General features: G+C 34.1%; 3 protein-coding genes and 1 non-coding gene across 5 annotated transcripts; 1 reads left to right on the forward strand and 3 right to left on the reverse strand.

Annotated features, from left to right (window-relative positions):
- Nucleotides 1-239: 239 nt before the first annotated feature.
- Nucleotides 240-2,729, reverse strand: LOC111991110 (pentatricopeptide repeat-containing protein At5g06540). The gene has a single exon (XM_024022894.2). It carries the CDS (start codon nucleotides 2,554-2,556, stop codon nucleotides 685-687), a length of 1,872 nt encoding a protein of 623 aa, XP_023878662.2. The 5' UTR covers nucleotides 2,557-2,729; the 3' UTR covers nucleotides 240-684.
- Nucleotides 2,730-8,519: 5,790 nt separating this feature from the next.
- Nucleotides 8,520-12,611, reverse strand: LOC111991092 (arginine-specific demethylase JMJ22). Of its 2 annotated transcripts, none has more exons than XM_024022873.2 (2): nucleotides 11,130-12,611; nucleotides 8,520-8,955 (listed from the first exon to the last, which is right to left on the reverse strand). In XM_024022873.2, exons 1-2 carry the CDS (start codon nucleotides 12,431-12,433, stop codon nucleotides 8,718-8,720), a joined length of 1,542 nt encoding a protein of 513 aa, XP_023878641.2. In that variant the 5' UTR covers nucleotides 12,434-12,611; the 3' UTR covers nucleotides 8,520-8,717. The 2 variants fall into 2 exon arrangements, with proteins under 2 accessions (XP_023878641.2, XP_065622773.1); XM_065766701.1 differs by lacking the exon at nucleotides 8,520-8,955 and adding an exon at nucleotides 8,999-10,527 and having other exon boundaries at nucleotides 11,130-12,520.
- A 5,584-nt stretch (nucleotides 12,612-18,195) lies between these two features.
- LOC112038847 (U2 spliceosomal RNA) lies at nucleotides 18,196-18,391 on the forward strand. Its single transcript, XR_002885893.1, has one exon. It is a non-coding gene; the product is annotated as a U2 spliceosomal RNA (small nuclear RNA).
- A 4,278-nt stretch (nucleotides 18,392-22,669) lies between these two features.
- Nucleotides 22,670-25,746, reverse strand: LOC111991107 (myosin-binding protein 7). The gene is made up of 3 exons (XM_065766695.1): nucleotides 24,120-25,746; nucleotides 23,702-23,748; nucleotides 22,670-23,097 (listed from the first exon to the last, which is right to left on the reverse strand). The coding sequence occupies exons 1-3, from the start codon at nucleotides 25,512-25,514 to the stop codon at nucleotides 22,992-22,994; spliced, it is 1,548 nt and encodes a 515-aa protein (XP_065622767.1). The 5' UTR covers nucleotides 25,515-25,746; the 3' UTR covers nucleotides 22,670-22,991.

Raw genomic sequence — 25,746 nt, forward strand, 5'->3', positions numbered from 1 at the left:
GCATGTGAATAGATGGTACTTGGCAGTTGGCACACATCACAGCTTGATGGGACCATCCAATGCAATGTAGTATTCATTATGATCTCATTTCTATCGATTGAATGGTCACTGCCCTCGGGGTTATTGATGCTGATGAAAATGGTTGTATTAGAAAGGATTTGTGAGTTTTTATCAAAATGAAAGAAAGGGTACGCAAGCTATGAAAACCAAAAAAGAAAGAAATTTGAGACAGAACAAAATGAAGAGAGGAAATGAAAGTTGTATTTCATAACACTCAGTTCTGATACCTTACATCTTTATTTATACTAGTACAGATCCTATACAATCCAAGTGAATTCCACCGTGTGATTGAATGTATAATGAGCACCAGCTTCTCCGAATCAAACTGTAAAACAGTTGAATTGATTACAAATGGCTAACAACTAATAAACTAACTTCACTGCTGCTAACTGATTACAAAACTAGTTCAGTTGCAGTGCTCTGCTGGAGATTGAGTTGTATCGTGTGCTTCAACAAACTTGGGCTTAGCTTTATGATCACTTACAAGGTTTTCTTTGAAGATTGGGTGATTCAGGTCAAATTTGTTAGGTTCAATAATTAAGCTCGAATTCTCTCCTATTTGCTAAGAACAGCAGTACAGCTTGTAGGTTTGTTTTAAAACAAGGGATTGTCAACTGCAGGCTTCTACCAGAAATCAATACAAGAACAGGCACCTCCTTTAAAATGATGGAACCTGTTTCGGTCTCTCACAATTAACTCTCTCTCAAATACCTTTGAGATCAGCTTTGCAGCTGTGTGGCAGTCCTCACATACCCTCAAGTTTTTGACTATCCGAATTGGTGACTGAGCTTTAGTCTTCATGATTCCAAATGCAATGGCAAGCTTTTCACTATGCCTGTTAAGAGCACTTTCTTTTTCCTCTTCATCTATGTCAAACAATGCATCGGCAGTATTCCCAGTGTACCCTGCCAACCTTATCTTCCTCAGAATCTCATCCCACATTTCTTCAATCTTCTTTATTTCTGGATGTGTTTTGTCTCCCATGGTGAAGTTATGGATTTTCCCATCCATCTCAATCAGGCTGTAGCCCGGGGGTTTCTTAACTCCTTTCTCCTTCATGATTTTTCTCATGGTTACAACATTTTCCCACTTGTTTGCTCGTGCATATATGTTTGATAGTAGCACATAATAGCCACTGTGTTCTGGCTGCAACTGGATCAAAATCTTGCCCACCCTTTCCCCAATTTCCGCATTTTTGTGAATACGGCAAGCTCCAAGCAATGCTCCCCATATTGGAGCATTAGGCTTCATTGGCATTTCATGGACAAACTTCTCAGCCTCTGCTAGCTTCCCTGCTCGACCTAGAAGGTCAACCATACATCCATAGTGTTCCAATCTAGGCTCAAGCCCGTAATCTCTTTTCATGTTCTCAAATATTTCGAAACCTCTTTCTACCATTCCGCCATGGCTGCAAGCTGACAACACTGCAGTGAATGTTATGTCTCTAGGGGTTAGCCCTGTCTTCACCATTTCTGAGAAGTATTCAAGTGCCCTCTTGGCATAACCATGCATAGCTAATCCAGCAATCAGGGCTGTCCAACTCAACGCGTCCCTTTCTGGTAGTTCCTCAAAAACCCGAATAGCTTTCTCAATACTCCCACATCTTGCATACAAGTCCACAAGGGCAGTTCCAAGGATTAAATTCATAGTAATGTTATTTCTCACAACATAATCATGAACTTTTTCCCCAAGTTCAAGAGCCCCCAGATGAGCACATGAAGATATCACACTGACCATGACCGTCTCATTTGCCCGTACCCCTTCTGACTGCAGAACTTGAAACAATTCAACAGCTTTCTCAAAATGATTATTCCGAGCATACCCACTTATCATTATGCTCCATGTAACCAAGTTTTTCTCTGGCATTCTATCAAACAATTGACGTGCAGAATGGACGTCCCCGCATTTGTTACAACCTGCAATCATGGAAGTCCAAGAGACAACATCTAAACGATTTATTCTACGAAAAATGTGGCTTGCTGCCTTAATATCCCCAAATGTAGCATACATATGAACAAGGGAATTTTGTATATAAACATCTAATTGAAAACCATGCTTGATGATGTGACCATGGGCTTGAGTGCCCATAGCTACAGACCCCAATTGAGTACATGACTTAACCAAAAATGGGAATGTTATATTATCAGGCAATAGGTCTAGGCGCTGCAATTGGGTATAAAAATGAAAGCACTTGTGTGGGATTTCACTAGCTGAATAACCCCTTATTAATGCATTGTAGATAAAGAGGTTGGGGTTTTCAATTTGGGAAAAGAGCCTTGTGGCATAGTCTAGCAAACTACTTGTTTTGAGTGTGCTGTCAATGCAAAAGGCAATCAAACGGCTGGCTGCGAAGACATCAAAGATGATATGGGTTCTTATCATATGACCATGTATGATCTTCAGGTGGGAAAGGGTGGAGCAGGATTCAAGTAACAATAGCTTGGGATTCTTTAGCTTCAGTGTCTTCAATATTAAGCTGCTACTGCTACCATTCATTGTCTAAAACACTTTTAACATGTTTCAGTTACAAACACCCCAAATGCCAATGGAGTTGAAAATGCAAAATTGTGAAGTACACGTTTGGAGCTAGTAATTATGCCCACATAACATAAAAACGAAAGAAGGGAGAGCGTGACAAGCCATTTCTAGGCTCTACCTTGCATTACAAATAGACGTGGGCATAATTGCGACTTGTGATTTTTGGTTGGATGGTCCATATTTTTTCCTATGATTTTTTTTTATATAATTTTAAAAAATATATGTATTTATCACAGTAAGTTAAAAATCAAATTACTTAGTGTAAAATATAATGCTTTATTATTATTATTATTAATTTTTTTAAAGAAGAAAATGCAATACTTTAAGTTTGAATTTACTGTCCATTCGTTAATGGTAAACTTCTATTAAAGATAGAGTACTTACTATTTACTAGTGGAAAGTCAAACAACATATCACTGCCCAGCCTTTCTAGAGTGAAACAATTTTTTAGTGAAAATCTATATCTATATTTATATTATCATCATATACTATATTAACAAACAAATTATTCTTGTGGTTCTTGCTACTTCATTTTTATATACATGGTAACCCAATGGATTGGTGGATTTTTTTTTGGATTTACACGGTTTTGCACTTATGAAATATTAGTAGTGTGTATATATATATATATATATATGGGTTAGGCTTATGTTTAGTGACTAGTTCTACTAGACACGTTGATTTTAATTTTGGACATGTGTCCATATCCTATCGTGTCCAGTAGAATTGGCCACTTGACAGAAGTCTCTTCCCATTTATTTTTATATAAAACTAAAATAGAATTTATCAAAGTTCTTTTCACATATTGTTACTTTTTTTTTTTGGATATACACGTCACTAAAAAAGAGAAAAAAAAGAAGAAAAAAAAGTCCAATATAGCTAAATGACATAGAAACATACATTTGTTTCTCAAAAAATAAAGAAGAAGAAGATAGAAATGTACACAAACTTTTTTTTTGATATCGTTTAGCGAAGAGAATGCAATATCTAATGTTTAACTTAAAATTCTTAAATTAATTAAAAATTAAAAATTTATCACAATTTTAAATTCTACATGGAGTGAGCAAATAGCTTATGTTGTAACTTTTAAAAGTTTTAATGGCCCTCAGCTTACAATGTTACAAGCACCAGGCAGGTAAGTTCATGGCTCAGCAGAGGTAAAAACTTTGTGTTATAACTTGTACCCACGCCTAGTTAACAGTTCGGTTTGGATCTCAGGATTTCGGTTAAGTTTATGTTGGAGTTCGGAACATTCGAACTTCATGGATTGGCTAGTGTGTCTTAATGGCGGCTCAAGTCCTAGACTCAAAAAAATTATCTTATATATCCGTTTTATAGAATATGGCCCCATATACTTCAGAGTGCCAGGGCTTTATAGAACGGACGCATAAGATGCTGTCTAAGGCCTGAGGTGTTCATTTGTTAATGGTTAAACCCTTTTATAAAAAGGTCACACCTCGTTATAAATTGTAAAGTGGCGTTAGCGATATTACAAATTTTACTATATGAGCTTACAAACTGATGTGTCGTCAATTATGAGAAAAAAAAAATTTCAAATATTCATTTATTAGGTGATTGAAGCTAGGGCTAAACCAAGCATACCAAGCCGTAGATATTGAAGCTCTGGCTGCTATTCTAGCCCTGGAATTTGCTGCAAAAATTGGCTTGGACAGAATTGTGGTGGAGGGGAATTCGAAAATAATTACTGATGCTTTAGACAGTAAAGAAACAGGTCTGGCAGTACTGTATGGTTTGCTTGTTGAGGATGCGTGTGTTTTTGAATGTAATTTTTCCGAATTATCCTACTCTCATGTTAAGAGGGGGGTAACAAAGTAGTTCATTGTTTGGCCAAGTTAGAGGCTAATTTTACAAATTGTGAGTGTTTGGATGGAGGATATTCCACCATCAGTTTTTCTTTTGTTAAGACTGATCTAGCATTTTTTTTTTCAAAATAAAGATAGTTGTTTTCTTTCTCAAAAAAAGAATGTGATTGAAGCTCACTAATCAATATATATATAAAAGCAGAGACCTCATGTGAGAGTGCATGAGGTCCTGCCACGTGGCACTCTAATATTGTATTTATTTATTTTTTTGTATCTCTTTTTATTAAATTTTTTTTACTGTTACTTAATAGATCATAGTAACTTATTTTTACTATCATATAAATTTAACATTTTTTTACTTTTTTTTATTAAATATTTTTTACATTTTTACTATTATATCAAATATGAGTTGTTCTTGACAATTAGACCAAAAGCTATTCACTACAAAATGAATTACTTTTTAAAAGTAGGTCAAACCTTATAAAAAACTCAAGCCCAGTTTATTACCTATATATATATATATGTATATAAGTAGAGACTTCATGTGAGAGTGCATGAGGTCCTGCCACGTGACACTCTAATATTGCATTTAGACTTTTTTACATCTTTTTTTTTTTTTTTTTTTACTATTATCCAATAGATCATAGTAACTTATTTTTATTAATATTGCATTTAGACTTTTTTACATCTTTTTTTTTTTTTTTTTTTACTATTATCCAATAGATCATAGTAACTTATTTTTATTATCATATAAATTTAACATTTTTTACCCTTTTTTTATTAAGTATTTTTTACTGTTACTCAACAGATCCAATAGATCATAGTAACTTATTTTTATTATCATATAAATTTAACATTTTTTACCTTTTTTTTTTTTTATTAAGTATTTTTTACTGTTACTCAACAGATCATGGTAACTTCTTTTTACTATTATATCAAATATGAGCTGTTATTAAAAATTAGACCAATTAGACCAAAAAATATTCACTACAAAATGGATTACCTTTTAAAAGTAGACCAAACATTATGAAAAACTCAAGCCCAGTTATTACCTTATATGTTATAACCAAAGTTTGACCATTCCCACATGCAAATCAAAGCAAAAACTCTTTCCTTCTTACAAACTCTCTTCTTCCTCCTCTATGTATAGATGATACTTCTAGAAATTCTCATTCTCATGAAATCATGTCTCCATTTTTCCCCAATTTCAATTCAATATACCTTTGTCTATCAATAATGTTCTATGCAATTTATACAGAAAAATTCTCTATCATCGACCAATGCAACAAAAATATATATAAATCTTGAGATCCCTCAGGTTGGTGAAATAATTGACAAGTGCATATTTTTAAAATTTATAATAACAAAATGTTTAATAAATAGCATATACTATCTCACAAAATGCCATTAACTTAATATTTTCTTTAAAAAAATTCAATGATAGGAATGGTAAAAAACATGATCCTATACAAGAAATACCAAAAATACATGCAAATCAATTTTCATAAGAGGATTTATCTATAAATAATATAAAGACAATAGTAAAGATAAAATGCATTGAATAAGATTTTACGAAACAGGTTTGTTAATCACTTCAAATTATACTCATCATTTACGTAAAAAAAATAATACATCATATTATTTATATTAAAAAAATAATACATATTAATTTCAAAGTTCATTGCAAGATGTGAATTGCTAGGGTATTGCAACAATAAGTAACATTGATACAACAATGGGTTGGTATTACATTTTGTGCGTACTTTGTAAAAGAAATGTCAAACCACAAGCAGGATCATTTTGGTGTGCAAAATGTGAAACAAAAACAAATCTTTCTATTCCAAAGTTAGAGGCACCCACATTAACTACATAATTTCCAAATATTTATAATATATTTATTTCATTGTAACTACTATATATATTTATATACATAATTGCAAACTACTTCAGATACAGGATTCAAATTGAAGTTTTTGATGCAATTGACAAAACAAATTTTGTGATATTTGATCAAAATGCCGAGAAAATTCTAAATAAATCTACAAGAAATCTTGCTAAAAAATAAACAGAGGTACAATTTATTTAAATTATTGTAAAACTATTGATATTGGAGAAGGAATCCCACGTGATTTGAAAAAAAAAAAAAAGGAAAAAATATGGATTTTCCTACTTCATTTGAATGAATTCAATCTAAAGGATGATTTTGAAAATTACATAGTTGCTAAGATTTTTTATACACTTTCAAATGACAAAAAGGTATGGAAGAAAAAATATATATACACAATCTAATATGCTATATTAATTTTTTTTGCTGCACTATTCCAAAAATAACAAAAATAAAAAATAAAAAAAATTACAAAAAACTGTCACATCATTAAAATTTAATATAAATGCAAATACATACAAAAAATCTTAGCGATAAAGTCCAAACTTTGTAAGATCCAATCAAGAATCTCTCAGTTCCAATTCATTAGTGATTAACACAAATGATGCAACAAAAGGAAAAAAATGATGAAAGCTCAAAAACTGAACAACTATGGATGGACTAAACTTCAAATGTTGAAAATGGAGAAACTGATGAAGATAACAAGCGTCACCATGCTGCAATAACAAAGCATTGAAGAAACACACACACACACAAAAGGAAAAAAAAAGATTTTGTAATGAAGCTTTTTATTACATCACATAATAAAAATCAATAATATAGAATAAATTAATATGCTTTTATCAACTTTTAGTATATAATATTACTCCAAAGTTGTTTTAATTATCGCTCATTACTTGAACAAAATAATTATAATAGATATATGTGTGCAATTTATAATTGTTACTTTTATGATGAACTCACTACTAACAAAGTTTTATAATAAATATGCTATAATATATGTATAATATTTTCCAAAAAAAATAAATAAATAAAACATCACAACATTATCCGTGCATCGCACGGGCAACTTACTAGTTACATTAATTACTACATCAATTTGTATGTTTATGTAGTAAAATTTGTACTACTTTTAGCATTTTATGGAATTATATGATAATAAAGTGGTTTAAAAAAATTAAAAAAAGTTGTACTCTATTTTTCTTACCTCCAAAAATGTTTCCAATATATTAAACCAATAGAAACTCAAACCAATTGAAAATCATAAATTGTTTGAGGAAAAAAAAAAGTTTTGAGACATTGATTTTAATTTGTAAAACAATATTCTATATGGTAAATTGTCAATATTAACACCAAAACCAAAATTGATAACGATGTATTACTTTATCCAAGATAAAATAAATCTCCTTTTCTAAAAGAATAATAAAATTTCTTCTTCTTTTTTGTTAAATTTTATATTCGAACCATTATATTTGATTCTCTATATAAAATTTATTTAATTTGCTTAGTATTAACTCATCAAATCAACATATCATCCATTATATGAAATTTATTTAATTTGGTTAGTATTGATTCATCAAAATATTTGTTCAATTCATCAAATTAACCTTGATTTTGTTAGTACTAAATTTAATTGATATTAAGTCTAAAAGACCCCATTCATTCAAATTTATTGCCTTAGATGCCCAACCATATCAAGCCGGGCAGTTTTATTACTCCCATGCTGTCGCCTGGCCTTTGAACCACAAGGGCAATCAATGTTTTCCATTATGCATTAGCTTCTGGGAGACTGGGAACACTGCTTTTAACTGCAATTTATAAATCAGTCATTCCTCATAAAACAGATATTTATAATTCTTTCATTACTGATTTAAGAAATGAATTTTTTTTTTCCCTAGGGATTAAAATCCTTTAATAAAACTTCTAGGCTCAATAGTATGAAATGAATTTATTTTCCTAGGGATTAAGATCCTTTAAAACTTCTAGGATGTCTTTGTTGTGGAATTCTTAAAATGCTATGCTTATCCATTCATTGAAAAATAAGTGAATTGAATTTTTTCATGTCATCAAAATAGAACCAATCAATGTTTATTAAAATGTTGATGTAGCAGAATCCAATCCACTTGTTTCACAACAGATGAATAGGATTTGTAGAATTCCATGGTGGAGTTACCTCTTAATATGTTTATCACTTGCATTAAAACATAAACAAATTGTGAAGCAAAGTGCATTACTACTGTAAAAAAAATAATACTGATGTAAATTGATGTCTATAAAAAAATCAATGTCAAAATTGTTTAAATGGTACACCTCTCAGAAAGCTTGAAGCAGAAACAAAAACTGTTTCACTCCAAAAATCAGCTATCATTCCAGAGTATTAGTCTGGTTTTGTGGCCTTCATATGTGTCTGCCTAGAAAGAAAACTTGAAAGCACCCACCTTGGAATCTGTAACTGAATCCCAGAAGGACTGTTTCTGCTGTGCCTTTTTCTCCTCTGCTTTTTGAACCAACTGGTCTACAGTCCCAGGGAAAGAAGTTTCTATAGCATTCTTAAACTTATCATGCAAATTCACCCGATCTCTTGTTCCAGATACTAGTGCGTTTGCGTTCGGGTGCTTAAGAAAATCCAAAACATTCAACAAATTTCTCCTGCCACATATAAACCATAGATCCATGAATAATTTTAATATAGTTAATAGGAAAATTATACTGCCTATTTTGAATAATTAGAAGAGTAATGTCATTAGATCACTGGTATAAGACTATAAGTTACTCCAGTTCTTCAATGCATTTCAATTAAATTTTTAGGTGGTGAAAAAGCCCAGGTTTAATATGTAGTACAGGCATGGTTGTTAAATTGGTGTAAGGGCGTAAGGCAGCCTACTATGATCTCTCCCGAACCCCATAAAAGTGGGAGCTTTGTTCATTGAGTATAGCCTTTTTTTTAGTAAAGGCATGGTTGTTGAATTACTGCTCTAACTGGAGAGAAGAATTTCTATCTACAGATGAAACAAAATTAGGGAGAAAGGGCAGTATCCCTAAGGCACTGATAAAAGCCAAAAGCCTAGCTGATGTAAAACGAAAGCAGTAATGCATACATTTCATGATCGCTTTCATTTCTTCATTGCTATATTTTCATCCATGACTAATGTGAATATGCCACCTGGGCAACCACACAAGGGTTAACTCAGACCACAAGATGATGCGAATAGGACTGTTGGCTTTGCAAATTTGTCTTATCCACCAAAAACAAAAGGTACTAGGGGAAACAAAAACATTTACTGACCCCTGATTATGGTCTGCACTCCAAGCTAAATTCCACTCCACTTCCTACCTGTTGCCACCCTTACTTGGCCCCTTATCCAAGGGGTGGTTAAGTAACAAAGGCATACTGTCCACTCATATGACCATGACTGTACCATCATTTTTTTAAAATTACCCATGCATCCTGTGGGTTTTGAACCCAGGACCTCATCCCCCACCTTACTCTTACAATAGAAGGAGATGCCATTTGAGCTAGAGCTCATAGGCCTATCACATCAAATTTTTTTTTGATAAGTACCTATCCCATCAACTTGAGAAATGAATTTCAAGATAAAAGGCTTTGTTACTTAAAAAGGTTGGTCATAAGGATCTCATAATATTCTATGATTTTGTCATCTATTCCACTTTTACCGGACACCTAGGCTTGATATGGGTATCATAACATTAGATGAATACATTTCGGATGGCTCAGTTGCATCTAAACTATAATCTCACATCTCATTGCTCAAAACAGTGAGCTAAGTGCTCCTTGAGGTACATGAGAACATTGCAATGATACAATCATTTTTCTTCATTTTTTTAATTGGAAAGTTACACATGCATCCGATGAGTTTTAAACCTAAACCTCACCATCCACCCATTTTTGTGGGAGGAGAAAGTGTCATTTAAGTCAGAACCCAACCACAACCACATTACAATCAAATATTAACTTCACCAAAGTATGTTTGAGGAAATATAATGGCCTTGCTCCCAGCCTAAATGGTCCTTGAGCTTCTTCTCCATCAACTTACTTCCTTAAACACCCACTGAATATGTTGCCCCATTAGGTACTTCAAATTTCAACAAAAAATATTATCAACAACATTCATCTTAAGAGTAGTTCCTTTTGAGTTGTTTACACCATGATCTAAGTTTTGCATAGACCCAATACCAGAAGCAATCGTCCAAAAGAAGTCCCTGAATTTAAATCATCAAAAACAAAATGTTCATTTGAAACATGACCACTTATAATGAGCAAAGTTTCAGACTCTTGATGGGAACAAGCAAATCACCTTCGTTTCCTTGACTTGCAAAGCACTCCTACTTTTTGTCTCTTAAGAGACCCATATTTACAACAACAGAATTACAAACAATTGCTTAAGAAATTGGCTCAATTATTTAAGGGGCAAATTGACTATAGTTTGCTGTAGTTATTGAACAAACAGGCATAAGAAACGTTTTGTGCCATCAACTTTGGCAAGTAAATTATTAAGACTTTTTTCTAGGTAAATCGGTTGAGCAGATTTGACCCCTGGACATGTCCCTCCACTTGGGAGGGACGTATGAGTTGGCCTAAAGGTAATTGACTCATTGGCAAGTAAATCATTAAGAAGAGGACGTAGCAAAGGCCAGTTGTTAATTTTTTTTTTTTAATATTATTATTTTAATAAAAGAAAAGGTCAGTTCCTAATGACTTAAAAACATTGTTCAACACAGTTGCCGGTTAATAAAGGCAATCTCAACATGCAGGCAATGGATGTTTTAAGCCATGAAACAAATAAACATTGTAAGGATCATACCTGCTAACAAAATTCTGTGTAATGGCAATGGATTCCTCAAGGTTGATCACCAAATGCCACCATCCATTAGGCACAAAGATCACCTCCCCAGCCTTGCAGATGCACTCAATAGGTTTCTTTTCCCAATTTTTTGTTGCACCATAGAAGTTCATGAACCACTCAATAATTGATACAGGACATGCCACCTCTGCACCATCCGGGCTTGGATGCACTCCTGGGGGAACCACATCAGGAGGAAACAAGATCCACTTCTTGGACCCCCTGATCACTGCATTCCAAGCAGATGTCGAATTAGGATCGATATGGAATGATGAACCAGACCCAGCTGGTCCCATTATAATCCACCTATAATCTGGCCTCTCATTGCCCAAAACACCAAACAAGTCCTCCCTAAAGTACACTGGAACTTCATATTCCGAACCCAATTTTGGTACTTTTTCTGCAAATTTTGGGTCAAACAAATACAATGGCCTTTCCTCCATCACCTGATCCGCGTACCTAAAGTACTCCTGAAGCTTCATATCCACCGGCCCAACTGCAAACTGAACATCACCACACAATTGAAGCAAATAATCTCTATCCCAATTTTGCAATGCAACCCAATTATCCAAACACCCTTCCAACAACACTGGTTTATTCGGTTCCTCAAAGTTCAACACGAAATCCTCCACCGAAATTCCCTTCCTTCGTATAATATTATCCCTTTGAAGCCATTCAGGTTTCATTTCCAGATTAGCACAGAGCCAACTCTGAAATAAATAATCAGAATAAAAATCTCTCACTCTCAAACCCGAAACATCAACACTTGAAACATCAAATGAAGGGTAACAAGCCGCAACATAAGTAGATTTCCAAGACCCATTATATAAAAACCCAGCATTCATATTTTCCAATACAAGGTTCCTCCAAAGAGGTTCATGGTTAGTGAAAACATAGAAAGATTTGCTAACAGTGGCCAAGACCCCCAAGTGGGTCCCACCCAAGAGTCCTAAAATGTCAAGAACAAGCTCATCAGTGAGGGTTTGGAGGTTACCTAATCCAGTGTTTCTGGAGTTGATCGAACCCGGGTTGATATACAGATTGCCCAGTGGTTGAACCCCATGAGTGTGTGAAGGAGCAGCTGAGGTCTTGAAGTTGAAACCTTCTTCACAATCTTCTTCTTCTTCCTCATAGTTTTGTTTTTTGGAAACCAAGTTGTGTTTTTTGGAAAAACGTGTGCTTGAGTTCTTGTTCTTGTTTTTGCTTTTGTTCTTTTTTCTCTTCTTGTTTATGGTTTGAGATAATAAGCTCTTGCAGCTAAGCATTGTCCGAGGTTTTTGAGTGGCGCTGTGGGTTCTGGTGTACAAATGCCAAGGGTTTAGGCGTGTAGCATTTGGTGGGTGAAAACAGAAACAGGCGTTTCTCTTGGTGTTTTGAGAAACGATTTCGAGTTTCGACGCAAAAGTGAAACCCGTTTCGTTGTGTTTTTTGGGCTGGGCCAGGCGGGGCTTTCGTATGGGCTAGCCAACAAGACCAGTCAAAAAGCCCGAGAGAGATATAGGCCTAAAAACCAGTGGAGCCGAACGATTTGTCGTTTGTAGAACAAACGAGGATTGGTGGGTTATATACTTATGTATTTTGCCTGTTTGATTTGATACCCCTATTTTTCAGTGTTTTGAAAATTGGAATTATTTGTAAAATTTATACAAAAGAAGAAGAAGAAGAAGAAGAAGAAGAAGAAATTAAAAAAAAAAAGTAGTTTTAATGCTTTACCAAACGGGCATTGAACCAGGTGGCCACCTTGCCAAGATGACAAAGTTCACCTCATGTCTCTATTGGTCAAATTGTATACTCATATCTATTCTTCTTTTTTTTTTTTTTTTTTTGGTGGATATCCATATCTATTCTTTTTTAATTCTTTCCTAAGTAAATTTTTCATTAAAGGACACAAAAAGAAAAAGAAAAGCTAGATAGAGGAACAGGACAACAAAGTAGGAGATTTATCTCCATCTCTATCCCGAGGACAATAGCAAAAGTCTGGAATTATTACTTAAAAAAAAAAAAGGCAAAAGTTTGGAATGACTAAGACGTGGATCAATTGCAAAATATTACAAAAAAAGAGAGCCCATTCAGCAACATTATGCGGGGTGTAACTAGAAATTTTTGGTTGGCGCCGAGATTACACTATCATATTGATTTGCAATTTAAGAAAAATTCAAAATATGACATATATACGTACATACATGTTTTCCTGCATTAGTTTTAGAAAAAAAAATATTAAATCTAACAAAAAGTAGACTATATTTACAAAAAAATAATATTGATAGAAATTAAATATGACAAAGTCACTATAAGCAACCATAAAATAAATAGCATTTAAATTCAACCAAATTAGACTATTATGGTCAAAAATAAATTCAAAATCAATTTCATGCCTCTCAAATAAATTGAAATTGAACTAGAGAAGAAGATCATAAATCATAAGATAAATAAATAGGAATCAAACTAAAATATCAATAAAAAAAAGAAGAAGAATTTTGTACCTCTCAATATTTTCTTAGCTTCAAATAAGAAAACTCTTTCTTAAGGAAGGGAGAGAAGCCAATTAAAATGTGATTACGTGAGAGTATCATAAGGAAGAATTAATGAAGAGAAATTGAAGAGAGAGCAATGGGTGATGAGGAAAGTCTTTTGGGTGGCTATAAACTGAAAGGGGTTATTGTAATAGTTTTGGAAAAGTGCAAAACTTAAGTATAATACTTAGTGCATTCTTATCAAGCATTGTATATGCTATAAGATGCTTTTTTTAGCATTTATAAGCCAAAAGCTTACTCCATCAAAGATGGTGTATCTTAAAAATTTTGCAATACTGCTACAGTGCGCTCTCATTTTGAGAGTGCACTGTAGCTGTATTGTAAAATAAAAAATATTATTTTAAAACTTTCTCTCTCTTCTTCTCTTTAAAAAAGTATTTTATTTCTATCTCTTTTATTTTTCCTTCTTCTCTGTTCAAACCTGCCGTTCCTCTCTTCCTTCTTTTTTTTTTTTTTTTTTTTCCTTCTTCTTTCTTCTCTCGCTCTCTGAAATCGATCTCCCTGTGGCTCCCCGCTTGAAGCTATCTCTCTACTTGGATTAGAACCAATGAAGCTACTTCCCTTCCAATTTTTTTTCAGTGGGTTTCGATGGTGGGTCATGGTGGCGGTGATTTGTGGGTTTGATTTGGAGGCACGGTGGTGAGATCGGTGAGTGCGTGGGTTGAATCTTTGGGTTACAATTTTGTTTTGAAGGCTGGTTGTTTTTGCTAGATGGTTGTGGTTTTGCTTTTTTTTTTTTCTTCCTGCAATGGGTTAGAACAGATACCGGTGAGTGCTTGGCTGAGATTTTGTTTTTGCAGTGGCTGATTGTTTTTGTGGTGGTTGGTTGTGATTTTGGTGGATGGTTATGGTTATACTTTGAGTTTTTTCTTTTTCTTTTCTTCCTGCAGGTGGTTGTGGTTGCCACGGTGGTGCTGTGGCTTGTGGTGGTGGCGGCTATGGTGGGTTGTGGTTGCTACAATGGTGGTGATAGCAAGTGGGGCGATGGAGGAGGTGGTTGCTCTAGTTATCTGTGTAGTTGTTTTATTGTTATTTTAATAAGTAGTTTATATTATTTAAATGAAATTGTAAAAAATATAGAAGTTTTGATGTTTGATGAATCTTAAAATGGAGTGGTATAATTGATAAAGTAGGTTTTTGGGGTGTTAAATGCTAAATTTTTACAATCCTTGATGAGAATGCTCTTAAGTGTAGTACATTGGATTCCTCAATTAAATTTAAACACCAGTTTTCCATGACCAATAAAATACAAAAAATGTTATCATTTTTAAGGGCAATTAAATTCAATTCAATGAGTTTTTTTATTTTTTTTATTTTTTATTTTATTTTATTTTTATTTTATAATAACAAGGTATAATTTTTTTTTAAGACAAAATAACAAGTACATTAGCATCTAAAGCTGCAGAAAACAAAGGAATTTCTTCTATCCATACAATGGGTCCGTTTGGATAGCACTTATTGTTGCTGAAAGTTGCTGAAAACTGATTGTTGCTGAAAACACTGTAGCAAAATAATTTTTAAATGTGTAAATAGTGTTGTGGGACCCACTTTTAATATTAAATATTGCGTGAACAGTGCATGAACAGTGCATGAACAGTATGTGAACAGTAAATTTTGTCCCCCCAAAGTCAAAAATGCCGGCCAAAAAAAAAAAAAAAAAGAAAAAATAAGAGAAAACGTGAAAACTGAAACGCGCCGCGTAAAAACTTGCAATCCAAACACTCACAATAATATCCTCATTGCCTACCTAGCATAAGAAGATAATAGTTGGGCTACTCTATTAACAAACTTAACAAGGGACTATACTAAAACTCCAAGACCCATACATGGATAGGAGAGTGTGGACTAAGATGCTCATTAGCTCAAAACTTGTCTTAAATTTGTTGCCTGACACTAGTTCCTACTAATAATCTAATATTGTACCCTACTAGTCTCTCTACTTTCTAATGATAATTCTCATACTAGTGCAACATAGGTCCTTAAATAGATATGAGATGCAGTGGGATAGGTCTTTGGCCCATCCCAGAGTTAGGCTGAAGATGTATAGAGGCCCATTCTAGAGAATATGCTTTGGCCTAAGGATGAGAAAGCTATGAAAAGGCCCGACGCTCGAACCCATGGTCCCATCTAAAGATTAACATGTACTCGAACACTTAACTTGACTTCAGGCACAAGTTACCAAACAATCCCTCAACGTCAGAAGGATGGGTCCTATTGCTGATAACCAATTTGACAAGCGGGAACAATGTCACAGACCTAAATAGCCACTTGAACCCCTGATTTGGTAGGTCCCACACATTGGAGAGATTCATGAGGACTCCACCAACGAGGGAGTATAAAGGAAAAGGAGGTCAAGGTGAAAGGGGTTGAAAAAATTGGGGTGTGAAACACAAGAGAAAGGAGAGACTAAAACACCAGGGGATTGAAACCCAGCTCAAGACATAGAAGTGTGAGCTCAGCAAGAGGATAATATCCTTAACTCAACTTTTAGAGAACCAGCAAGGATTAACTTAAAGGCCCGATCTATCGCAACAACCAACTATTTTTGGGATCTCCCATTGTGGGCAAGACCATCACTAGATAACAAATAAATTGAGAATCTAGGCCCAAATTACCAGTTATTTTTGGCCTCCCTACTACAAGAGATATGGTCTCACTTAAGAAAAAAAAATTGAGTGATATTGTTGACATACTTAGATGAGGAAAGGAAAAGTCAAAAGATGAAAAGTAGGGATTTGGGATGGCAAATTTTTATGGCCAACATATTGGAGGAGGGGCTAAGCTTTTCTTACAGGGGGCTAGCTCTTAAATGATAAGGTGTGAGACTTCTTCATACTATTATAAAGGTTTTAAATTTTTTGGCGTGGCCATGATTATGCGCAACAAAATTGGATTCTCTAAAGTATGATTTACATTCCAACCTAAAAAATATGTGAAGATACTTCTAGCTTCCTTAATCAGGTGCTCAATGGACCAATGTGATAACATTTAGAGCATCTCCTTCCCGAACCAAAAATTTATGTTGGATGCCACACATGCTTTAGCTCTAAAAGGGTTTTTATCCTTTATAATACAAGCTACATTTGCTTATGGGAAGCATAAGCATATACTCTTCTAAGTTTATGAAAATATTTAAAATAAGGTTTTGTGATCTAGTGCCTCAATTAAATGCTGTACATGTTACATAATCATATTGAAATTCTATCAAGCCTTAAGCTGGAGAAACTGAAATTCTATCATTTTAACCTTTTGTAGTCAGTCTGGGTGTGCATTATTTTCACGAAATTTGAACTTTACTAAATGAAAATTTTATTCAATTTTCGCTTAGCCTTTGTGGTTCAAGGCTAGGAATTTCAACCAGCAACCGATAAGCTTTTTGGTTTAGCTAATTTCCTAATTAAAAACTCAGTTTTCATCACCAAAAAAAAAAAAATAATAATAATAAGAGAAGGTTTTGTGATCTAGTGCCTCAATTAAATGCTGTACATGTTACATAATCATATTGAAATTCTATCAAGCCTTAAGCTGGAGAAACTGAAATTCTATCATTTTAACCTTTTGTAGTCAGTCTGGGTGTGCATTATTTTCACGAAATTTGAACTTTACTAAATGAAAATTTTATTCAATTTTCGCTTAGCCTTTGTGGTTCAAGGCTAGGAATTTCAACCAGCAACCGATAAGCTTTTTGGTTTAGCTAATTTCCTAATTAAAAACTCAGTTTTCATCACCAAAAAAAAAAAAATAATAATAATAAGAGAGAGAGAGAGAAGGGAGGAGAGAAAGAGAGAGAGAGAGATATATATGAAGAAAGAGAAAATGTAAAATAATAGAAGAAAGAGATAGTCGAATAAATTTTTAATATTTTTTTTATGGGCAAGACTTAGGTATAGTATTTAGGTACTGTTTTTTAGATTTCTCTCTTAAAATTCTATAATGTGAATTTTTTCTCATGGGATGAAAGTGTATTTTTTAATTAAGTAGTCATATGACTAAATCTTAAGAGTGGAACTTAAGGAATAACACCTAAGGTACTGTACCTAAGTTTTTTTTTTTTTTTTTAAATAACTTTGTTGCTACATAAACTGCTATAGATGGCACATGATAGTTTACTGTAGCTAGATGGTACATTTTTTTTAGATTTAGCAACTTTGATGTAGTGAGTTTTTGAGTGTTTTTAGTGTTAAAATAGCAATTTAGCTCTTATATGAATGCTCTTACATGGGGGTAAGTGGACAGTATTGTGCTTAGCTATAATTGGCTGTAATGCCTTTTACTTCAAGCCATCCATATCTATTTTCCCACATTGAAAACAGCCTTTGCTTTTCGTTTGCATCCCTGCCGTTCTTGGTCTTAATTTTTATTTATTTATTTATCAGGTTCTTGGTCTTAATTAAAAGACAAAACTTTAATCGATTAGACCCACATCGTATAAGAAACAGGAGAGGGAAGTCAAACAGGGAAATAAAAGACCATGTCAGGCCACTGTAAAATTCATACCTTTCTCGGCCTTTTGGCTAAGATCAAGTGTAGTATCTGTTCTTATCAGTTTAATATCTGATATGTGGGTCATCGGCCCACACGATATTAAATTTATTTCTTGAGGGGGAGAGCCCACCACAGTAGCTTGCTATTGGGGCTCTTAAGCGTCGCCCATGCGTTGCACTGCTGCAAGGGCCTGGCGCACCCCACCAATACAAGTCTTAATATTTATGAAGCGAGTGGGCCGTAATGAACTTTTAGAGGTTCATCTCAACAATGATGTGATCAGTTCAATACAATTATTGAATGCTTATTCAATTCTAATATCCGAACTTGTACGGTGTACGTATAATTTCAAGGAAGAGGCTAATAAATCCTGTGTTCTCCAGACTTGCGATGTGTAAATTAAAAAAAAAAAAAAAAAACTTAATTCTAATCAACAAAGAACTTTAAGAACTTCAGAAGGTAAATGAAAATCAAATCAAAATAAACTTGAGGTAGAATTCAAATTTAATTATAAAACTTCACCATCACGACCCATTACAACATCATTATATTCCAAACACAAAATTGAACTAAAATAAATGGAAATTAAACCAAAATAAACTGAAACCCATCCCAAACCCAAGGGAAAACCCATTCGGAAACAACATTGGTTTTCTTAGGCAAATGCAAAATAGCCATCATTTGGAACCAGCACCGGTTTTCCTAGGCACTAACGCTGAGATGGCCCAGGGTTTTTTTAAAAAAATTTGTTCAGGCAGAATAGTACTCGAGCTTGATGAGCTCGAGTACTGTATTACTGAAGTACTCGAGCTCACCAAGCTCGAGTACGAAGCAAAATATTTAAAATTGCCATGTCATTGTGCCACGGTGGAAGTGGAAAATGTAGTACTCGAGTTTGGTAAACTCGAGTACTTAAAAAGATGGTATTTTGCTGATTATTTCCGAAACAGTGTCTTCGTGCAAAATAGTTCAAAATTTAATGGTATTGGGCCAATTTGGCCTTCATCTTAACAATGATGTGATCGGTTCAATACAATTATTGAATGCTTATTCAATTCTAACATCCGAACTTGTACGGTGTACCTATAATTTCAAGGAAGAGAGGCTAATAAATCCTGTGTTCTACAGACTTGCGATGTGTAAATAAAAAAAAAAAAAAAAAAAACTTTATTCTAATCAACAAAGAACTTTAAGAACTTCAGAAGGTAAATGAAAATCAAATCAAAATAAACTTGAGGTAGAATTCAAATTTAATTATAAAACTTCACCATCACGACCCATTACAACATCATTATATTCCAAACACAAAATTGAACTAAAATAAATGGAAATTAAACCAAAATAAACTGAAACCCATCCCAAACCCAAGGGAAAACCCATTCGGAAACAACATTGGTTTTCTTAGGCAAATGCAAACTAGCCATCATTTGGAACCAGCACCGGTTTTCCTAGGCACTACCTAATTCTTCTTGTTGACTCTCATTGTGTTCCCAACCCATTCCAACGCTTAAAATTCACCATATAAGCTTTAAATAAATAACAAGAAGTAAAATTAAAGAAAAAAAAAAAAAAACATAATGTTAAACAGTAAACTGTAAATTGACCTTTGGTGACAACATATTTGAATGCTCGTCCATAGAGACTTGAGTGGAGGGAGTTTTCAGATTTGAGCCAAGGCTCGCCGCGGGGGCGGGGGTGTTGCGGGTAAGAGTGTGTGTGTGTGTTCTGATGCGTAGGTAGGCTAAAATAATTTTAAAAATGAATAAAAAATGATTATTTAAAGAAAATAGAGTGTTGATGTAAGTATTTTTGCAAAATGATTGTTTAAAATAGAAAAAATTAGGTTTTTATGCTAAAATAAATGAAAAATTTTAGACCGACTAATGAAAACGCTTTAACACAGAAAATAGGTCACAAAGTAATCTATAAAGGCAATTGTGGCGACATTATGAAATTTGTTTATTTCTCTTTCCTCATATATAGGAACATGCAATGTTACAAAAAACTAGAAAACAGTTTAAATGATAGACGGAGCTGGAAAGTTTAAATAGATAGTTAATCAGTAATCATGAAATGAATCATGTATTTTTTTTTTCTTTTGTTTTTAATTTCCTAGATGAATATTTTTTTTAGTGATAAAATTATACATGCACCAGTGAATCTTGAATCTATAACTTTCTCTCTATCCTATTATTAGTAGAGTAGGGAACTAACATTTGAATTTGGGCTTATTGGAAAATAAATCTTTTCTTAAGGTTCTCTCATTCAAAGTTCAAACTTATGGTTCTTAGATATGCTTAAGAGAACTTCTGTGATTTATCATCTTATCTGTTGACAAGTATTATTTTCTGTAGAAAGTTCTCAAAAGCCAAAACTGCTCTACTTTGTTTGATAGCCCATTTCTTGCTGCTGGCTGGCCTGTAGCCATTGTCTTCTGTTTTAATATTGAAAAGGACAGTTAGTTTCACCCAGCCTCATGCCTTCTACAGCTCAAGAGTGCTTGAGGCCAAATAATAATACAAAATGGTTGGCTGGTGAAATTTGGTTTCGGACAAAGGCAATCCATTTCAGTCAATACTCATGAGAAAGGTTTTGAAATAGATTTGGTAAAGCTGTCTTCATCTTCTTTGACAGAGGACAAAGTAGATCAAAAGGCATGCATTCAACCAAAGAGACGTGTTAGCATTTTGGAAATTTCGTGCTTGCTTGTTCAGATTGTTTGTACATTAGTACTTCAACACGAAGTTTCCTCACTCCGTAGTTTTGGCTGGTGAGGGAAAGCGCAACAAATCATACAAGAAATAGAAGTGCACATCCTGGGCTATTTTATTCATCCAAATTGTTGCCATTGCTAGGAAGAAAACTGACAATACTACAAAGAGAAATGTTTGATTACAACTTTGCAGCAAAGTTTAATTTTAAATGGCAGGTTATTATCGGCGAGTAAAAAAATAATTTCAATATTGAGTTCAAATTAGATCCGGTGACATGCGCAAAAAGGTAATTTCAGTTGGGTTTAGAGTAGAACCGGTAATAACTTGATACTTAGAATTTTTTGTAAAATTATTGTAAAATTATTGTAAAAAAACAGTATTTCTCAAGTGGCTAATATTGATAATATGGGCTCATGATCGATGCCAACAATCGATAGTTAAAAAGTCAGCGGAAGTCACTTTGTCACGAGCACAAAGAACAAACTACGGTCTACCATGAAGGAATCTGAGTATTTGGATTCTACATCCATTCCTCTACCTTTGTCACTCTTGTAGCTGATAAGTTAAGGTCAAAAGACGCAGTCTGCAAAACCTTAGTAAAAGGATTAAATCACAACCACCAAAAGTTTACCGAATGTGCACAGTAAAATATATCCACTTTTACCTCTATAGAAGTAGAATGTGTTTAGATATCACTTATTTTGCTAAAAATAAAAAATTATTGTTGAACGTATTGTAGATAAAAGTAAAAGTTAGTTAAAATAATATAGTAAGGTTCATAAATAATGCCAAAAAGTGCAATAAGGCCCATAAATAATAGCAAAAATAAGTTAAATAGTAAAATAATTTTAATATTTCATCATAACCTAAACGCACACTTAAGAACAACCATATTAGCTGTTGTAAAGTCTTGCAAAATACAAAAAGTAGCTTATTTTACACATTTTGACCAAAAAAAAAAAAAACCACATCAGTGGGTGTAAAGTTGTGCATAAAGTGCTACAATAACCGTGCATATGTACACGATATATGCACGGTTACTGTAGCTCTTCTATATATTATTTTAGTATTATTTCTCTCCTCTCACATGCTTTCTTCCCCTGACTCTCTCTCTCTCTTCAACTCATAAAAATATTATTTATATAAAATATAATATATAATAGATGAATTGATATAGGTGTTTTGTAAAAATGATGGTGTAAAATAAAAAAAAAAGTAAATTTTTTTGGTGTAAAATAGATTGATTCTTTTAGAAAAGTTGATGTAGTTGCTCTAAGATACATTTAATACTTTCCTTTGAAAATAAAATAAAAAAATTTACACAAATTACAAGAAAATCACACACCCACCTTGATTTTCTATGCACCAACCAATGAACTCATGACGGTATATTTTCTAACCCTTTTTTTGATAGGAACATTTTGTCTTTACATATATTACAATTCATAGTTGAATAAACATACGCCCTCAAGACCCCTTAATAATATGACTGATATTAATTAGACCAAGTTGGCAGTCTCTCACTCAGCAGAAAATAGTTGGCAGGCTCAGCTTTTCTTTTCCCCTACTGGGTTGACAAAAACCAATCCACACGCTATTTTGATGGCAAAATCAACAAACTGTGGAGCTGTTCACAACCTTTACCAGGCAGAGAGAAGCAGCAAACGGTTCACACTGAGGTCAGTTTCAGGATAAAGAAATATGGGAAAACAAAATCCAGAATTAAGACAAGGGCAACCCTTGTAATGGAACAAGCCTGAATTGGGGGTTTTGTGCTTGAATGCAAAAAGAATGCACTGCATATTTTGATTGGGAAGTCATACAGGAAGATTTAATATACAGAAGAGGACCTCGAGCTTAACTCCAACTATAAGAACAAACATGCCTATACTGCATTCATGTTTCAACCAGCCAAATACATTCAATCCCAATAATATGAAAGTAAAAAAACCTCACAATTCAAAGAATTTTGCAGCAACCAGAAATCCAGAAAAAGAATGCAAAATCTAAATGTGGTAGTGTGACCAAAATCCACTTGCTGTTCACAAATATGAGGATAGACTCCAAATGGATATGGTAAATTTGTGAAGTTATGTAACTTGCGTGCTTGAAAGACATCTCCACGACCTCACATGAGGGCCCTTGTCTAGAAGCATTAGCAAGCCCACATTGCTGGCTGATAACCCACTCATGTACCTGCAATTACATTTGAAATGTGACAAACAATTAACACCTTGTTACCTCTGGATCCACACTACAAATTCTGCCACCAAGGGGACAACATTCTCCAGGTTAAGTAATGCATGTGGTTCCCGAGATAATCATCAAATTTTTAAGCATTCTAAAATAGACAAGCCACTGTTTTATTAAACAAATTGTTTTCTCCCTTAATATATATATATATATATATTTTATTTATTTATCTTTTCATGTTATTCTAAGATTCAATAAAAGAATATTTATGCAAGTAACTTTGGTAAAAGAAAGATGAAAAATCTCTGAAGACATATGTGGTGTGGGTCTCATTGCTAATGGATCTATGTTGAGTATTACATTTTTGAGGTCAATGGTGTTGAAGGTTCCAGGAATTTTTATAAAAAAATTGAAGTTAGGACTTTTTTTTTCTCTGAATTAATCTTAAGGGCTATTAAATAACGTATGGAGGCAGTTTGTAGCTAATTGAATATTAATAAAAGGGGAAAAAGAAAAAAGGGAAAAAAAAAAAAAAAAGATAAAGAAAAAGGAACAATGTGATCTATTCAAGAAAAAAGCCAGCCAATAAGTACTAGAATCTACTTACTTGCTTCGTCGGGTTTTCTTTCTCCAGAAAAAGAATGATGTGATCCACTGAACATAAAACATGAAAAATAATACAAAACATAAGTGCTAAAGCTAAAAAAAGTCATGCTGTAGAATGCTAAGTTAATGGGAAAAAAATAATAGCTACAACATCATTCGATGTGTTTGTTTATTATGCTTTTCAACTACTAAACAGCAAACCCATTATGATGAGTTTCAGATTCAAATAAAAAATAGAAAGATCTCCAGGTTATGAATGGAAGAAGGGCTTGTTCAGATCCATATAGTGACAGAATAATGGTAACACCAAACAAAAATATATTACTAAAAAAATTGACAGAAATTCTACAAATACTAGTTGTAGAAAATGTATATTCCCATTGATAAACAGCTAAACACTAAAAAAACATCAGAATTACCTTAAAAACTGACATGAATGAAAAGCTTTTAAGAAGAGATGGCTTCTTAACAGTCATTCTTCTTTCTGGTGACATTTCCTGACACAAATGTTGAGCTATTTCTTTCAATAACACCATTTGAGCTTTATCAGTACGCATCGATATAATTGCCTGCCTCATTGATTCCCTGTCTGCCTCAAGTGCATGAAGCCTCATGTAGAGCTTCTTAATATCTGGATCCGCATAATCAACTTGATTCAGTGACCTCGGAGTGGTTGCATAATCTTCACCAATCCCAACTCCGGCTTTTGGATCGGTAAAACCACTATTTGGTGCACCATTATGGACAGAATCAATGGTATAAACTCTGTCACTCATGTCATCTTCAACTTCAGATGCATTATCCAACTTTCTAAAATTGGCATAGTCCTCTGTCTGTGAGGCATACTCCGTCCTCTTGTAACTTTTAACGGTCATTGGAGAGTCTGTGGGGAAATCTCTACCAGTTTCTCTTGCCAAACCCCTGAATGATGGACTTGAATCATTGGAAAACCTCCTAAAATGTCGTGTTCGCCTAGGAGAGTGACCAACTACAACCTTTTCTAAAATGTTCTTGGAACCTGAGACATCTCCATCCAGCCTACTGGTGCTGGGACTCTCCATCTGAGATATCCTACTATCCAAATTCTTCAAATGATCTCTAGCACGTGGGGTCTCACCAAATGCATATTTCTCAACATCTTCAACATCATAATCATCCTCCAAAGGGCCACGGGGTTCATTTGGATTGCATTTCAAAGGTGGGTAGTCATAAATGGGGAGTTCAAATTGGGCATCAAACTCCACCATACTTGGGTCATGGCTAAGCCCACCTCTCTCACCATCCGCCTCAGCCTCCGTGAGCCCATAACTCATCATCCGATGCCTATATGCCTGTACTTCACAAGTAAGCGACTGAATAGCTTGCTCTCTCTTATACAACAAATCTTCAAATGCCAAAAGCTCTTGTTGGTCATGTGCCATCTTCTCCTCTGCAAAACGCTTGAATTGTCGGGCCTCCATTTGAATCTCTGCCTTCTCCCTTTGCAACCTCAATATCATTGACATGGCCTCATTTGCAGCTGACGAAGACGCATTCCTCTCCTCTTCCAATTCAGTATACAAATCCTGTATGGATTGCTGTTGGCTACCAACCATCTCACGCAGTGCAACACATTCATTCTCAATTTGGACCCGAGCAATTGAGGGTAAATTGAGCCCAGGTATAACGAATCGGTTTGCATCCTCAAACTCATCATACTTTCTTTTTACGGACCGAAGCCAAGACCCCGAAGAACTACTGATCAATGAACAACTACATCCGCAATTACAGCATTTACCCAAATCGCTCGAAGATGGAATTGCTTCGGAATCCATAAACCACTTCGCATTCAATCCTCGGCTAAATCCCAAATGAAAAGAAACCCAACAAAATCCAAAAGAAAAATATTATCTTTGATCACCCAAATCCTCCCTCTTGAATATAGATCTTCCAACACCAATTTCCCTCTCTATCCTTCACCTCAACTACCAGCGTCTATTTTTCATCCAAACAACAAAATAATACGCAATACTCCTAAACCTAAAAAAAAAAAAACAATATATTAAA

The sequence above is a fragment of the Quercus suber genome, unplaced genomic scaffold (genome assembly GCF_002906115.3).
Source record: "Quercus suber isolate HL8 unplaced genomic scaffold, Cork oak 2.0 scaffold_732, whole genome shotgun sequence".
NCBI classification, from domain to species: Eukaryota; Viridiplantae; Streptophyta; class Magnoliopsida; order Fagales; family Fagaceae; genus Quercus; species Quercus suber.